General features: G+C 47.5%; 1 protein-coding gene across 1 annotated transcript in view; it reads right to left on the bottom strand.

The window, feature by feature from the left end:
- Positions 1-15,880, bottom strand: part of PARP12 (poly(ADP-ribose) polymerase family member 12) — a 38,303-nt gene extending 22,423 nt beyond the window's left edge. The window contains exons 1-5 of the mRNA XM_081799999.1: positions 15,490-15,880; positions 11,772-11,907; positions 8,766-9,066; positions 7,040-7,141; positions 330-453 (exon numbers count right to left, since the gene is read on the bottom strand). Of these exons, the coding sequence (XP_081656125.1) occupies positions 330-453; positions 7,040-7,141; positions 8,766-9,066; positions 11,772-11,907; positions 15,490-15,818 (992 nt within the window). The 5' untranslated portion in view covers positions 15,819-15,880. The remainder of the gene's footprint in view (positions 1-329; positions 454-7,039; positions 7,142-8,765; positions 9,067-11,771; positions 11,908-15,489) is intronic.
- Between the last annotated feature and the right edge of the window lie 455 nt (positions 15,881-16,335).

The following is a 16,335-nucleotide window of genomic DNA, read 5'->3' as shown; positions in this document are numbered from 1 at the left end:
GATACCACCATCTCCTTTCCCCACAGCTCCTCCCTAAAGGAGAGAAAGGTGGAAAAACAGAGGCACCAAACTGCAGTATGAACATTAACTTCCAGTTTCCAGCCCAGAACTGTCACCTCTGGACCAGGCTGGGGGAGGGGTGGTGTGTGTGTGTGTGTGTGTGTGTGTGTGTGTGTGAGAGATCAAACCTCAACTCTAGGCTGGGGGAGGGGTGGTGTGTGTGTGTGTGTGTGTGTGTGTGATCAAACCTCAACTCTGCTGTGTCTAAACTCCCCACACTGCACACAAAAGCCCAGGCACACAGCAGACCCAAGTGACATATTTCATACCTGTCTTTTCTGGGATTGCTATATGCCTCTTCAATAAGCTCCATCTTGTCCAAATCCTTCCACTTGCCTCTGTCCAAGAACTGCCATCGATACGGCAAATGGAAGTGAACTTTATTGCACTTATCTAAAATAAGAATATAAAGATGTTAAGACATCTTGGCAAGACACAGCATGACCTAGTGCCGTGGTTCTCAATGGATGTGGTGCTGCCCACTGACCTAGGAACACTTCGGAGATCTGTGGGGGAGTCATTTTTAGTGCAGTCATACCTGAGCATCTAAATATTGAAATACTGTGTTTTATTATACACACTTCCCTTTTATGCCTCCTCTTTTAACAGAACATTACGTCAATTTTTAAAAACACATATGTTGGTAGGTTACATCATGTATGAATTGCATCTCACCAGTAAAGAAGCTGATAGTGAGAAAGCCAATCAGACTGCAGGAGGCAGTCTGATGACCCATTATCACTATACATGTAGCATGTGGACAAGAAGCGGTCACACCAAAAATGGAGCCAGATTCATCTCTACTAGAAATCCATCCGAGGGCGCCTGGGTGGCTCAGTTGGTTAAGCGACTGCCTTCGGCTCAGGTCATGATCCTGGAGTCCCGGGATCGAGTCCCGCATCTGGCTCCCTGCTCGGCGGGGAGTCTGCTTCTCCCTCTGACCCTCCTCCCTCTCGTGCTCTCTGTCTCTCATTCTCTCTGTCTCAAATAAATAAATAAAATCTTTAAAAAAAGAAAAAAAAAGAAATCCATCCGAACCCTGACACATCTGACCACAGGTAAGTCAGCAGTGTGGCTCCAGCCCACTTTGATCTTCTGGCTGCTAACATACCCCCTCAACACACCTCCATATCCCTGAAGGTGTTTATACATAATGCCCTACCCCTGCCAAAATACACAGAATGGCCCAGCTCTACAGTTCCCAGCCAGCCAGTCCCCCTACATCTTCCCTGTGCTCCCTGGGACCTCTGTCTCTCCTACCACATCCTGCCTGTCTCATCTGGAATGCACCCAACACTTTCTCTCTCTACCTTTCATTATCCTATACGAGGTTCTGGTACATCCCCAGAGAGGAAAGGCAGACTGGAAAGAAAAGCAGCAGGAAGCTCTTTGTACGCTGATATGGACCTACCTCCACGGTATATGCTATTAGGTAGAAAGATACATGACAAGGTGCAGAATGCCTCTATTTGGGTAAAAAATAGAAAAGAAAAATTAGAGATACTCTGACTGAATACATAGATACACACATATTATTCCTTGCCGAGGGGAATTGGGTCACCAAAGTTACGAGAGATTTCTGTTGTTTTCTATGTCTTCGGAATTCTGAACCACAAGAATATATTCCAAAAAACTAAATGTCTAGTTAAGTGGAAAAAGGTAAATAACAGTGTGCGTAGTGCACTTATGTGAGAAGGAAACCGACGGGACATACATACTTGGGCATGTATAAAATCTTTATGGAAGGATAGTCAAGGAACTGGTTAACAATGATTGTTTCTGGAGGGGATCTGGGTGCCAGAAAAAAGAGGTATGAAGGAAACACTTCTTACTGGCTGTCCTTTGTGCATCTTTAATTCATCTTTCAAAATAATGACAATGAAGCATGGCTAATTTGACACTTGAAAAAAATTAAAATTTTCTAAAATTCTATGTAGGGGCACCTGAGTGGCTCAGTCAGTTAAGCGTCTGACTCTTGATTTCAGCTCAAGTCATGATCTCAGGGTCATGGGATCGAACCCACTTGGGCTCCATGCTCAATGGGGAGTCTGCTTGAAAGATTCTCTCCCTCTGCCCCTCCCCCCACGTTTGCACATGCACCTCGCTCTCTAAAATAAATAAATCTTTAAAAATAAATAAATAAAATAATAATAAAATTGTACGCAGCCTTTCAGGCACTCTCAATGCCACTTCTTCCCCACAGACTCTACAAAAGTTACCTTGGTTGGGGAGGACCATGGAGGAAGGTGAGCAGGCTGCCTGGGGTTGTCAAAGCCCAGGCCTGAGGCCAGGCAGGCAGGGCAGACAAGAACACCCAGCCAAGAGGACTCAGAGAATAAGAGAGACCCTAAATGAGGCAATTCCCAAGTTCACCAAGGCTGGGTTCAGCCACTCTGGCCACTCAGGACATCCTGACTTGTCCTGAGTTACAGCATGGAGGGCCTACACCAAGCCAGGAGACCTCTTGGACTCTCTACCAGGGGTATGTACAATAGGATGATGATGAAGGGCCCAACCTGGATAGATAAGGCCACAGAGGTCATAACCAAATAAGATTTCTTGTTCCCTCCCTGAAGGGCACTAAGAAAATGATCAGGGTTAATAATCAGTGTTCAGTAACTACACCTATAGACCCCGGCTCAGGTGAGTCCCGGACAGCCTAAAGAAAGACTCTCCCCTTAAGAAGGCCCCCTTCAGGGAAAGCACATCACCCACTGCTCTCCAGGCTGACACTTCCTTGGGAAGGACACAGGGTCCTGGGGCCTCCAGTTCTTATTGTGAGCTCAATGTGGAGCCCACATCACTCACAAGCCAGAAGGTGCCCAAGAAAAGAGGGTGCCATACAGGCCACCACAGCCATGGTGGCAGGTGAGAACAGAGTCCCAGCTAATGAGGCCCCTTCTCTCCCTGGTCCTCTTGTCCCCTTTCTCAACTTCTTCTCCCTCCTTTTCATATTCCCTGCTTTGTTGTGGCATTCTAGAGTCTAGGCTTTCTGGAAGGTGAGTTGCACAAAACAAATTAATTTGGGAAACAAAGTACCACATCCACATACCCTTCCTTCCTACATCACTTGAAAGGACAGGCTGGAGAGAAGAACAAATCCAAAAATGCTGGAAAACAATAAATAGTGCCATCAAAAGACCAGCATCATTGAAGAATTCCTAAAATATGAAGCACACAGAATCAAACTGACAGTTAAAGAGAGAAAAACACACGTAAAATATGCAGAAGAGAGCTGCTATGGAAGTGGGAAGTATTGGGGGGGGTGTCCTTAACAAACTCAGAGTTATATGTAACAAAAAGCAAGAAAGACCCCAGGCCAGTCACAATGAGAGTAGCTGGGACCCACCCACTTGAGCAGGCAGTCTCTCTGCACCCTGCTTGTGCCCAGCAACCTTGTTCTTTGCCCCAATGAACATGTGAGTGTGGACAGAAGTGCTGGAGAGAAAGAGAAGCCATCAAAGCCCACACCCCATGGGCGCCTGGGTGGCTCAGTTGGTTAAGCGACTGCCTTCGGCTCAGGTCATGATCCCGGGGTCCTGGGATCGAGTCCCACATCGGGCTCCCGGCTCAGCGGGGAGCCTGCTTCTCCCTCTGACCCTCTCCCCTCTCATGCTGTTTCTCTCTCTTTCTCTCAAATAAATAAATAAAATCTTTAAAAAAAAAAAAAGCCCACACCCCACTCCAAGGATACAGGCCAGCAGCCCACGCCACCGAGCAAAACATGCTGTCTCTTCCCCACTAAGCCTGGATCAGAATCCGCATCACCAGCAGACCCCACAATTCTCAAGGATGTCTCCAAGAGTAACCCAACACGTGAGGAAAAATAACACAGACGAGAAGCTAACTCACATAGAAGAATCAATACCTAAGGAATAATTAGAGTAAACAGATCAAGAACAACAGCTAGACCTAAACATGAAAGTGAAACCTATAAAATTTCTAGAAAAAAAACAACATAGAGCCATTTTCGGGGGCTTGGAACAGGCAAAGATTTTTAGGACACAAGAAACAAACTATAAAAAAAAAAAGATACTAAAATAGTCATCGATATTGTAACTTTTATTCTTCAAAAGACACCATAAAGAAAATGAACATGAAAGACACAGACTGGGAGAATATATTTTCAATACCTCTGACAATGACTTGTATAAACAATACTCAAAACCCTCACAACTCAATAATGAGCGATCAAACAATCCAATTAGAAAATGGGCAAAACAGTCACAAAACACCACATATTGTAGGATTCCATTTACATGAAACACCCAAGCAAACCCATAGAGAGAGGATATAAACCTGTAGTTGCCAGGAGCTGGGGGGCGGGGAGAATGCAGAGGCTGTTAATGGGCACAGCACCTCTCTGGGGCTCATGAGATGACCTAATATTGACTTTATGATAGCTGCACAATTCCATAACTATGCTAAAAAATATTAAATGGGTGAATTGCATGGTATGTGAATTATACTGAATACCTCAATCAAGCAGTCATATAAAAAAATTAGCAAAATATTTAACCAGATACTTCACAGAAGACATACAAATGGCCAGTTAGTACATGAAAATAAACATGAAATATCATTATCATCAGGGAAATGTAAATTAAAACCACAATGAGATATCATTACTCATTAATTACAATGGCTAAAGTTTAAAAGAGTGACAATACCAAGTGTTAACAAGAACACAGAACAACGAACTCCCCTACATTGCTGGTGGGAAGGTATACCCACTTTGGAAGACAGTGGCAGTTTCTTACAAAGTTAAACACATACTTACATGTTCCAGTAATTCCACATCTAGGCCTTCACTCAAGAGAAGTGAAAACAGAGATCCGCATGAAAACTTGTACGTATTCATAAAAGATTTATAAAAGCCAAAAACTTGAAACCCCTCAAATGTTCATCAAACATATGAATGGATAAACAAATCGTAGTCAATCCATGCAACAGAATACTACTCAGCAATAAAAAAGAATAAACTACTTATTTGCCAGAGTGGACAAATCACACAAACATGCTAAGTGAGCGAAGACAGAGACAGAAGAATACATGCTGTATGATTCCATTTATATGAAATTCTAGAAAGGGCCAATCTACAGTGACAAAAAGTACATGAGGGCTGCATGGGGTCAGGAAATTGGGGGGTGAGGATTAACTGTAATGGGACAAAGGGACACTTTTAGAATTAGGAAACTGTTCCAATCTCTAAATTGTTATTACCAGAACTCAGTGTACACTGAAAAAATTTAAATATTTAAAATTTTACTGTGTGGGGGCACCTGGGTGGCTCAGTCATTAAGCGTCTGCCTTCGGCTCAGGTCATGATCCCAGAGTCCTGGGATTGAGCCCCGCATCAGGCTCCCTGCTCTGCAGGAAGCCTGCTTCTCCCTCTCCCACTCCCCCTGCTTGTGTTCCCACTCTCGCTGTGTCTCTCTCTGTCAAATAAATAAATAAAATCTTTTTTAAAAAATAAAATAAAAATAAAAAAATAAAATTTTACTGTGTGTCAATTATAGCTCAATAATGTTGATTTTAAAAACATACATGTGGGCGCCTGGGTGGCTCAGTTGGTTAAGCGACTGCCTTCGGCTCAGGTCGTGATCCTGGAGTCCCGGGATCGAGTCCCGCATCGGGCTACCTGCTCAGCGGGGAGTCTGCTTCTCCCTCTCCCGCTCCCCCCTCCTGTGCTCTTTGTCTCTCTCACTCTCTCTCAAATAAATAAATAAAATCTTTAAATAAATAAATAAATAAAAACATACATGTAGGGGCACCTGGGTGGCTCAGTTAAGCGTCTGCTTTCGGCTCAGGTCATGATCCCAGTGTCCTGGGATGGAGCCCTCCATCAGGCTCCATGCTCAGCAGGGAGCCTGCTTCTCCCTCTCCCTCTGCCTGCCTGTCTGCCTACTTGTGATCTCTCTCTGTCAAATAAATAAATTCTTTAAAAAAAAAAAACAACATACATGTATATATGACACACATATATGCTTGAGCTAGCATTCCAGCTTCCAGGAACCGAGGTATGGAAATACACATGCGTACTCAGATGCTCAGTGGAATATCACTCTAACTGGATACTACAGTTGCTTTTAAAAATAAGGTGGACTTACACACACTAAGGTGGAAAAAAATCCCAAGACACAATGTTAAGTAAAGAAAGCACGTTAAGGAGTACCTATCACATGTACCCATCTGTTGAAAAATATGCAAAACAAGCATCATGACCACACAGCACGTGTTTACCTTTGGGGAAGGCTGAAGGAGGGCTTCAGACTTTACTCTGTATTATTGGACTCTTTTACAAAGTGAAAGTAGTCCTGAATTGCTTGGGTGGCTTTTAAAGACTGAAAACGAAACAAGAAGTTTGGTGGTTGTTTTTTTAAGAGTCACCAAATTTGAGAAGGAAGCTTTCTTCAGTCAAAGCCCAGGACAAGAAGAAGAAGAAAACAAAGGTTTAGTGAAAATACAGATACACATGTACACACAAGAATTGCTACTTCTGATAAAAGAGGGACCATGGAGAGAAACCCCTAACTTAAGTTCTTGTTCCCCAAGAGCACACAGGGGCATCTCCTCCTCGGGGAGGGCTTTCTGGGTTTCTGAGGCATTTCTAAGTCTACAACTACCCTTTAGGAGGGACACTCATATTTGTTCCCACCAGACTGTTCCCACTATCTGTGCAGGTCTGTGACCTCATGCAAAGCGATCAAGGGTCAGCAACACTTGACACTTGCTGCATGAATCCGGTATGTTCCCAAAAACTCACCTATAGTCTGATTTCCAGAAATTAAATTCTTACCATCCTCAACTCCCCAGTAAAATTGGTTGGCAGAAATGCCACCCCAGCTCACAATTAAGAAGGCCCTAACCCTCTCAGGATGGGGGAGAAGACCTTGAAGGGTAGCCTTAGGGCAGAACTCTTGAAATGAGAAGCAGCTGTCCCACCTGCAAGTCGATGAAGGGGCTTCCTCTGACTTACCTTGAAAGCTACAACTTTTTCGGATATGGTACAAGCAGATCTGATCACTCTCCTCTTGGTTAGCTGTGTTTGGGGACACAGAACCTGAACTATCTCTTCTTTCTACAAAGAAACACCACAAATACGTATCAGCATCCATCAAAGCTTCTGATGTGGAGTCAGCATAGTTCAAGATACAAAGGAGAGAAAAGAGAATTCATTTCTCTGCAGAAGACAAAAGTGGGCGAGGCAATCCTACAAAATCCTGTGATGTTCAGGATGAAATTACCCTCAGACATGTAAGTGGACCCTCTGCTTTTTAGGGAGGAGCCAGGGAGCCCAATACCACACGGCAGCTTTCCAAATCCAGGATGCTGTGGAGGGACCCTTTTTTCTCAGCTCTGGCTATGCTCCTAATCTTAAAATGAAACCTCCTGAAGTAACTTTAGGTTAATTATAAGAATTTTAATATAAAACAGGCACGGAGGTGATTTCAAAGTTTCTCTCTCCTAGTAGTGCTTTAATGAGACTTTACCTAACAATTACATTTACCACCGCCCCCCCACCATACAAGCACATAAAACTCATTCGTAAACCTTCAGTATTCAGTAACACCTGTTATTTTGTTATTCATTTCCCTTTTTGTTTTTATAGGCCCCTCAAGACACCCACAGGGTGGGACTCAAAACCCACACCTTTGGAGCCTTTGAGGTCACCTCCCTTGCTCCCCAAGGGCAGGTAGCTTTCCCTCCCTTTCTAAGGCCATAATCCAATTGACACTCTTAAAGATATATTTAAAGCAAAACCTGTCTACCTCTAGCTTCCCACAATTGAAAGAAATTAACCCAAAATAACTGAAGAAAATGTAAAGAAAAAAACACATATGGCAAGGACAATTTTTAAATATAATAATCAGGTAAGATTAGAGTGTTAAGTTTGTTTGCTGGTAGTCCTAGCACTCACCTGATATTTTAGGAAGTGGTCTAATAAAAATCCTAGATAACCCCTATTAAAGGTCTATTAAAATCCTACAGCCAACAAATGGTTTGATTGTACATTCTGGGGGTGAGGGGGCGGGGGGAAGCCCTGTGTCCTAGTCTTCAATGTATAACCAGGGCCCAGGCCAGTGGCTAGCACGTGGCAAGCACACAAATTTGTTAACTGAAAGAACAGATAACCAGAATGGCCAGCCAACAGCTGATACTGTGAAATTCAAAGGACCCCAATGTGTCATAACTTCTCCAATGGACTACATTATTAATTTCCCACATAATAGGTAAAGAAATGCTTATTTAATAAGCAATCTCTGCTCAAAATTTCCCCCATTTGCCTGTCACTAAACCTGATATTCCTTAAAAAAAAAAAAATCTAGACTCTTGATCATTCAACAAATGCCTGAGTGCCCATTGTGGGCCAGGCACTGTCTAGGTGCTGGAGAGGAGTAGTGAACTAAGCAAATTTACAGGGACTAAAAAATTCCCTTTATTCATGTCAAGAAGAGAGCTGAAATTAAAATAGGCTTCATTCACTGCAGATCAGACCTGTCGGGAATTCATTCATAGTCAACATGAATTGGCATTTGTCTAGAATATCTTGCTTGTTCATGGCTATGATTTCAACTCATCTTCATAACGCCCACTAGCTGGGAAGAAATCATCAACTGCACTTTACTAAAAGCAGCACAGACTAGCCCGAGGTCACACATTCCATTAATGTGGAATCCAAGCGTCCCAGTCCAGAGCCTTACCAGAAGTCCCCTGTGGGCCCGGGGTAGGAGGGTGCCCTCTGCTGGGGGTGGAGTTCTTATTCTTGATGTCATGAGCATTTCTGTAAATGGAAGGCAGCCTGCTCACCAGATCTGAGCTCATGCCCAGCTTCTCCAGTTTTTCCAGATTCTCAGCATTAGAGATATCATGTGATCTCTTACAGCTAGTGCCAAACTTGCATTCGCCCTGTAAAAAATACTGGCAAATATGGAGTTTGATACACTGCTTTTGAAAGGAACAAGAGCCGTATGGTCCATCTCCTTTGTTATAATGAAGACAGATCTGTTGACAGAAAAGGAAAAAACACTAGCTTAGGAAGGCCTCACAGGACACCACCCTCCCTCCTGACCAGCGCACAGTCACAAGAGGTTCCTCTAAAGACGTAGCCAAAGCTGTGATTCTGTCATCCTCACAAGCCACAGAGCTATGAGAACATCCCCCACTCTAGATGGACGGCTGCTAATGTATGCCCTTGGATAAAATGGGAACTGGGTAGACAGAATGTACAGAATAAGCCCTTCCACTGGGAAAATCCAAAGAACTTCCAACTGATCAGAGCTGCTCCCTTCATAGGAAACATTTCAATGTAACTCACATAGCAGCATGCTAACAACCCTCATACTCCACCTACAACCTTCCCCCATTGACTCACCAACACTCTCTAAGCCAGGCCTCATCTCACCATCTTCCTTTTTCTGAAATTCAGGGTCAAAGAGGCTCGGAGTATTTAAAGCATCTTAGAGAAGGCCAAATACAGTCCTTTCATTTCTCAGGAGCAAATGGAAAGTCAGAGAAGTTCACCAGCTTGCCCTAGGTCACACAGCTATCTACATTTGGCATGTACAACGTCTGTTGAATTGGGTTGTTGGTAAAGCTGGGACTTGAACTTGAACCAACTGCTCCTTCTCTACATTCCAAATTCCTGGAGATGAGAACAGGCCAGAGACCACCAAGGGCCTACCTATGCAATTCACAGGCATTACACTAAACAAGAGGTAGAAATGAAGCAGAGGGCTGCAGAACCCAGACTTAAATCAGTAGGAACTCCACTCTGGGGATGGAAGCCCCAAGGGAAAAGGCCCTAACATTGATTTTGCCACTTACAAGATGCCTGACCTTAGGCAGGCCATTCACTAGCTCTGAGTTACAGCTTTTTAATCCCTAAAATGGGAATAATGCCACCTACATCACTAGGCTATCATGAGGATTAAATGGGAAATACACAAAGTGGCTAATACAAACGTCTTGGAACATAGCAGGTGCTCCATTCATGGTGGTAGCCCCCGACTGCTCATCTGATAAGGTGACTAGTCTGAGAGCAGAAGGCCTGGCAGGAAAGCTGCACTGGGTCCGAATTTATGGTCACAACTCCCAGTTGCTGGCACTGTGTTCTGAAGCAACCTGCACACCCAAGTACACAAGAGGCTACACACTCCAGACTGGTCACTTTCTGATTCATTTTTCATACTGACAAGATGATCTCTCCAAAACATTAATGCCCACTCTCCAAACACAACCCCCAAACCCAACCCCTTCCCATGATACTGAAGGCTGCATGGATGAGTCTCCATCCACCCATTTCTCCTCCTTCCCTCTCCCATCCTAAATCCAAGTTGTGCTGACCTACATGCTGTCCCCTGACCATGCCAGTTCCATCCTCTCTGTGCCCCCTTCTTCCCAGACCTGCATCCTTCATGCATCCTTCAGCCTTCAGAGCATGCACCATCTACCCAGGACGCCTTCCCAGGCGCCCCAACTGTGCCCCAGAGACCAGAGTGCTGACTTCTACTGCAGCATCTACAACAGCGCCTTGCAATCACATGTTGACTTGTCTGTCTCACCCAGTAAATGTGCCTCCTGGAAGGGCAGAACAGGGTCTTTTCTCTCCTTCTCACCAGTGCCTAACCCATAGTGGATAGTCAATAAAGTTTAGCTGAATTAAATCAATACTAATTTTCAAAAGGCAAAAGGAAAAAGTTAATACCTATTATGTGCCCATCACTAAGCCATGTAGCGCCTTTCTCAAATGGGTGGTTTTAATTGAATAATACGGAAGCATTTTCATTAAAACAGGCCAATCTAATCTCTGTAGCCTTACCCCAGAAACAGTGCCAGAGCATCCCACAAACCTGTGCTGTCCACAGGACACACCACTCAGATCTGCTGCTGCCCTCGGGAGCCACCATCTTATTCACACAGAGACCATGCTCCCATAGGCTGCTGCCAGGCAACAATGAGCTACTTTAGCTCAGAACTTCCCACTGGCCAGGCAGAAGCTCTCCTGAATTGTGCTACAGTCAGGGTCTCTTCCTACCCAGGCCTCTTCCTTTCCCCAGTCCTGCCACATCACTGCCCAGAGGCTCCCCACCTTCTGCTCCCTCTCCACTCCATCTCTTGCACTTTGATCCCATCTTGGTGTCTGCTTCTCAGAGGACCCAAACTAGTACATAGTCACTGCAGCGAGATTTGGGTAACATCTGAAATGCATTATGAGAATCCACATCAACAAAAGTTCAAAATTCCCTAGGTGCAACTGACTTAGTATAGAGAGCATCATCTGCCTGTCAGCATCTCTTAAAAAAGTTCCTCACAGACAGACCCCCTGGGTCTGGCAATAACACGTGGTTTCAAGTCCTGCTAGATGGGGAGGAGCCGGCTGGGAGTCTCTCATCCCCTCATCCCTATGTAAGGAACATCTTGCTCCAGCCACCGGCCAGACTCCCCCAACCTCAAAGAAGCCCGGCAAAGGAGGTGCCAGCCCAAACACAATAGAAGGAAAGGAGGCTTCCAGACGGGCCAAGTTTGGCCCAAGGTCACAGGTATAAAAATCAGCAGAGCCACGAATGCAATCCAGGTCTCCTCCAAGCAGATCCCAGTGGTCACTATGGGGTCCTTGGCTTCTCTTCTGCCGTAATATTTCCTATCTTCCAACCTTCTGGCTTCTCCCCCATCACTTACACACATACACACCCCCTCCTGGAACTCACCTCTGGCAAAAGCCAGGGGTCATTCTGAAACAAAAGCTGGCAGAGCTCACTGTAGCTGAGGTGGTCAACACCGTGAGTTCTCAGCACACTCAGGTTGTGATCTGTCGTCAAGCTGTGACTGTTTCTACAGTTCTTCCTGCAAAGAAGCAGAGCTGGTGTCACAGTTCAACTGCGCCTCCCCAAAATTCTTATGCTGGAGTTCTAACCCCCCAGTGACTGTATTTGGAGATAGATTATAAAGAGGTAATCAATGGGGTACCTGGGTGGCTCAGTTGGCTAAGTGTCTGCCTTCAGCTTAGGTCATTATCTCAGGGTCCTGGGATCGAGCCCCAAGTCAAGCTCCCTGCTCAGCGGGGAGTCTGCTTCTCCCTTTCCTCTGCCCTTCCCCCCTGCTTGTACACTCTCTCTCACATAAATAAAATCTTTTAAAAAGTTAAAAAAAAAGTCAAACATATCAAGTTAGAAAGAGGTTGCTGGGGTAGAGGACCTAATCCAATCTGACTGAAGATTTTCTAAGAAGATGAAATAAAAACACAGGTTCACACATGTAAGGACACAGGAAGAAAATACCATCTGCAAGCCAAGGAGAGAGGCCTCAGAAAGAAATCAATCCTGCCTTGATCTTAGACCTCCAGCCTTGAGAATTGTGAGAAGTTTCTATTTAAGCCCCCAGTCTGGGGTACTTTGCTATGGCTGCCTGAACAAACTCACACAACTAGTAAAATCAGTCTTTAAGATAATTTTTCAGCAACAGTTCTTGACATTGCTTAGCAGCACCAGAGAAAAATCAGCATGTTTATACAATGAAAAAACCATAATGCTTATTTACAAAGGAAGAGATAGTACCTTGCGAGTTCTAGGGACCAGGACAGCACCTCTTATCTGTCTGGTAAGAATGACAGGGCCATTCCCCAAGCAGTCACAGCATGCCAGTCAGTGGGCACTTAGCAGACACTTAAACAATGGCTGAATAAATGAGCGTGGACACCTATGGTTAAAGGTATGTGTACACCCACTCGTGCCTTGAGGCCCAGCCCTTTTCTCTGCTTCCCTCCTCTGTTCTTTCCATTAACAAGCCCCCGTTGAACATTCACTGTGAGTCAGGCACTGGCACCACGCCCTGATGATCCAAAGTCTTCAAATGATCACCCAGGTCACCAGGACCCGGAAGAGTTAGGCAAATATCATTTGCTTTACTCAGACACTGCCAAACCTCAAAGGTCATGCTTATTATAAGCATTTCAAAAGAAAGCCGAACCCCTGATTGACTCCCCCAAGCCAGCACCTTCCATAGGCTCCCCCATCTCAGTAAAAGACAACTTCCCTCTTCCACGGCACAGCCCAACAACCGTGGAGTCATGTGGACTCTTCCCCTTTTCTACTCTAGTGGAAGTGACAGATATGGAAAGGATTCTAAAATGGCTGGGCAAGTGCAAGGTCAGCTGTGCTCAGAATGTATCAGTGCAGACAGGAGGGGCACCTCCTGAGCCTGAGAGAAGTGGAGAAGCAATCAAGGGACAGTGCCTGGAAGGTGTCAAGCCTGGGCCAAATATTTAGGTTGAGGAACCAAACAAGGAGAGAAAAGAAAAACATTCTAGGCAAACTTGGTGCCACCAAGATTACGATGACGAGGATGGTGACAACAGCTGCTAAAACTTGTTGAGCATTTATCACAAACGAGGGATTACCTGAAGGTTTTATAAGTCATTCAGTCCTCAACAAGCCCATGAGGTGAGTTAGATATTATCCTCATTTTGCAGATGAGGGAACTGAGGCTTGGATATAAAGTCGCTTGCCCAAGATCATGGAGCTAGTAAGGAACAGAGCCAGGATTGAAACAAGGTAGGCTGGTCTTGGGATTGTGCTCTTAACCACCATGCTCACTGCCCCTAAGCACAGGACAGAAGTCAGGGACCTGGGACCCTTCCCAGCTGTCACCAATGAGCAAAAACAGGAGCCATGATCTGTTTCTGAAACAGCTGACGCTGTGGTTCAGGAAGACAAGCAGAGTAATAGGGAAAGCATCGAAACGGCAGCCAACCACACCCACTCTCCCTTATGTGACCCAAAAGCAGTCAGGGAAGGAAGGTTCAAGAAACCATCCTAGGTGAACCAGAAGGAAAATGGAACCGAGAAGAATGAAAAAGAAAGCTCAGAATCATCTAGGCCAGTAGGTATCAGACTTCCAGATTTCCAAGACAAACACAATCCAACTCCAAATTTTGGGAACTGGCTGGAGAACAGGGCTTCTGTCTTTATTTTACCAAACACCGACATTAACAAGATCCATCAGTTATCCCCATCATTCAATCCATCTATCCATCATTTATCATGTCCACATTCTTCTCCAGATGCTGCTCCTAATTCTCCCCTGAGGTGACACTTCTCCACCAGTTCCTGAAGGCCCAGTTTCCCTGAGGTTCCACCCTCAGCCTCCACCTCAGATCTGGCCTGCTCCTTGGGCTGCAGCGTTGGCATACACCAATCAATAACTCCCAAACCAGCACCTGGGACCCTGACCGTGCTCCCAGGCTTGAGACTTGGCTAGCTGTCCCTGGGCACACTTCTCCTGCTCTCTCAGCCAATAAGAAAGAAAAGGAAGAATCATCCTTCAGTCGATAATAAGAAAAAAAAAAAAGTATGAGTCATCTCTCAGTCAACAGTAAGAAAACAGCCATCACCTCTCTCCCATCCTGTCACCACACTCACACCAACTTCCCGTCTCTCAAATTTCTCACAAACACATCCCTCCCTCTTAAGGTCTTAGCTGGGCCTTGGAATATTCTAATCAAGCTATTTCTGAGCAGCTGCCTGGGGGGGGGGGGGGGAACCACATTTCCTACTCCCACCCCCTTGCATCTAGGCATGAGGGGGGTCATGAGACATCTCGTGGTCCAGGGGATGTGTGGAAAGATACCTACCACGTCCAGACCAGGCCATATAAAAACCTCCCACCAACCCTCCACCGCCCATCTCCACCTGCTCCCTGTAACCTGATACCCAGAATGGCCTTAAGAGCCACGCTTGAGGCGGCGGAGTCTAGGTCCGCCAACCTGGGTCCCTGAAGGACTGCATGGATCAAGACCCCGACCTCATGCTGACTAGTGGACCTGATGTGAGCAAGAAACATCTACTGTGTTAAGCCAGGGGGGAAAAAAGAAAAGAAAAGAGAGGGAGGAGAGAGAGGGAAAAAAGTCAAGAAAAAAGGAGCCAATTCTTCTACATAAATGGACTAGCTTCTGAACAGAAGCACGCATTTTCTTCCAAATGCTACAGAAGCCACTGCCAGCTTGTAAGCAAGTGAGCAAGAGTGGAGACAGGTTTTAAGATTCCTCGGCTGCCGGGCGGAGAAAGCCCTGGGCTGTGTGGCCCTCAGACTTCGCTCTGGAGAGCGGGCCCTCGTGGAGCGCCAGAAGCCAGCCGCGGCCGCTTCTCTGGAGAGCCCCCCCCACCCCCGCCACACCCCGGGTGTCCCACCGGCTACCGCACTCCAAGTCACTCTCTGCGGCTGGGCGGGGGGGGGGGGGGAACACCGTAAACCCCGGGTCCCTCACACAGCGCCCGGTATTCAGTAGGTGCTCAATAAACGTTCGCTGACGAGAACTAAGGCGGAGAGGCCGGGCAACGGCCCCCTACTGTTGTCCCCCCACTTTAATGGGGGGCCCAAAGCGGGCTGGGAGGGCAGGGCCCCTCGTCGGGCTCCCGGAGCGGCGCTTACCCGGCCCTCATGAACTTGCAGGCCCCGTAGACCAAGAACTTGCAGAGGTGCAGCTGCGCGCACAGCCCCACGCAGCCCGCCTTGGGGCTCTGGTGCGCGCGGCACAAGCGCAGCGCCGAGACGGCCAGCACGACGCGCTTGGCGGGCACCACGCCGCCCGCGCCCGCCCGCGTCGCCACCACGAAGCGGCCGCGCTCCTGCAGCAGCTGCTCCAGCGCGTCGGCGCCGACGCCCTCCCGCAAGCGGCGCCGCAGCTCCTCCAGCTCCACGGCGCCCCCGGCCGCGCACAGCACCTGGGTCACCTCGCCGAGGACGGCGGCCTGGGCCATGGCCGCGGCGGCGGGGGCGTGCTGCCCGTCGGAGTGCGGCTGACCGGACGCCGGCGGCGGCCGAGGCGGGCTGGGCGGGCGGCTCCCGCGGGGTGCAGACGCCAGCTGGAAACGAAAGCGAAAGCGAAAGCGCCCCGGGGCCCGAGAAAACGGAACCCGTGCCGCCTCACCACGCCCACCGGCCCGCAGCTGAGGGGGCTCGGCGCCTTCCGGCCTCAGGGCCCCCAGCTGTGCGCAGCCGCCAGGCTCCGCGGCCGGGCTCCGGGGCCCGCTCCTCCGCTCCGTCGGCGGCCGGGGCGGGGGGCGGGACGAGGCAGGGGGTGATGCGAGGACCCCGAGAGTGGGTCTCCCGCGCTTGAGAGAGAAGCAGGCACGTCCTTCGGGGCAGCGCCTCGCGGCTCTCGAAGCGCCTTCACCTAGTGGACGGGGGCGGAGACACCCGGGCCGTGCGCAGCTCCCGCTGAAGCCCCGAGCGTTTGGAAATCGCGCGCCCGCCAGACCCCAGTACTTCTCCGCC

Source organism: Leptonychotes weddellii, chromosome 12, assembly GCF_054177405.1.
Source record: "Leptonychotes weddellii isolate Sample4059 chromosome 12, ASM5417740v2, whole genome shotgun sequence".
Lineage (NCBI taxonomy): Eukaryota > Metazoa > Chordata > Mammalia > Carnivora > Phocidae > Leptonychotes > Leptonychotes weddellii.
The sequence above is the reverse complement of the archived record's forward strand: the minus strand, read 5'-3'. Positions and strand labels throughout refer to the sequence as shown.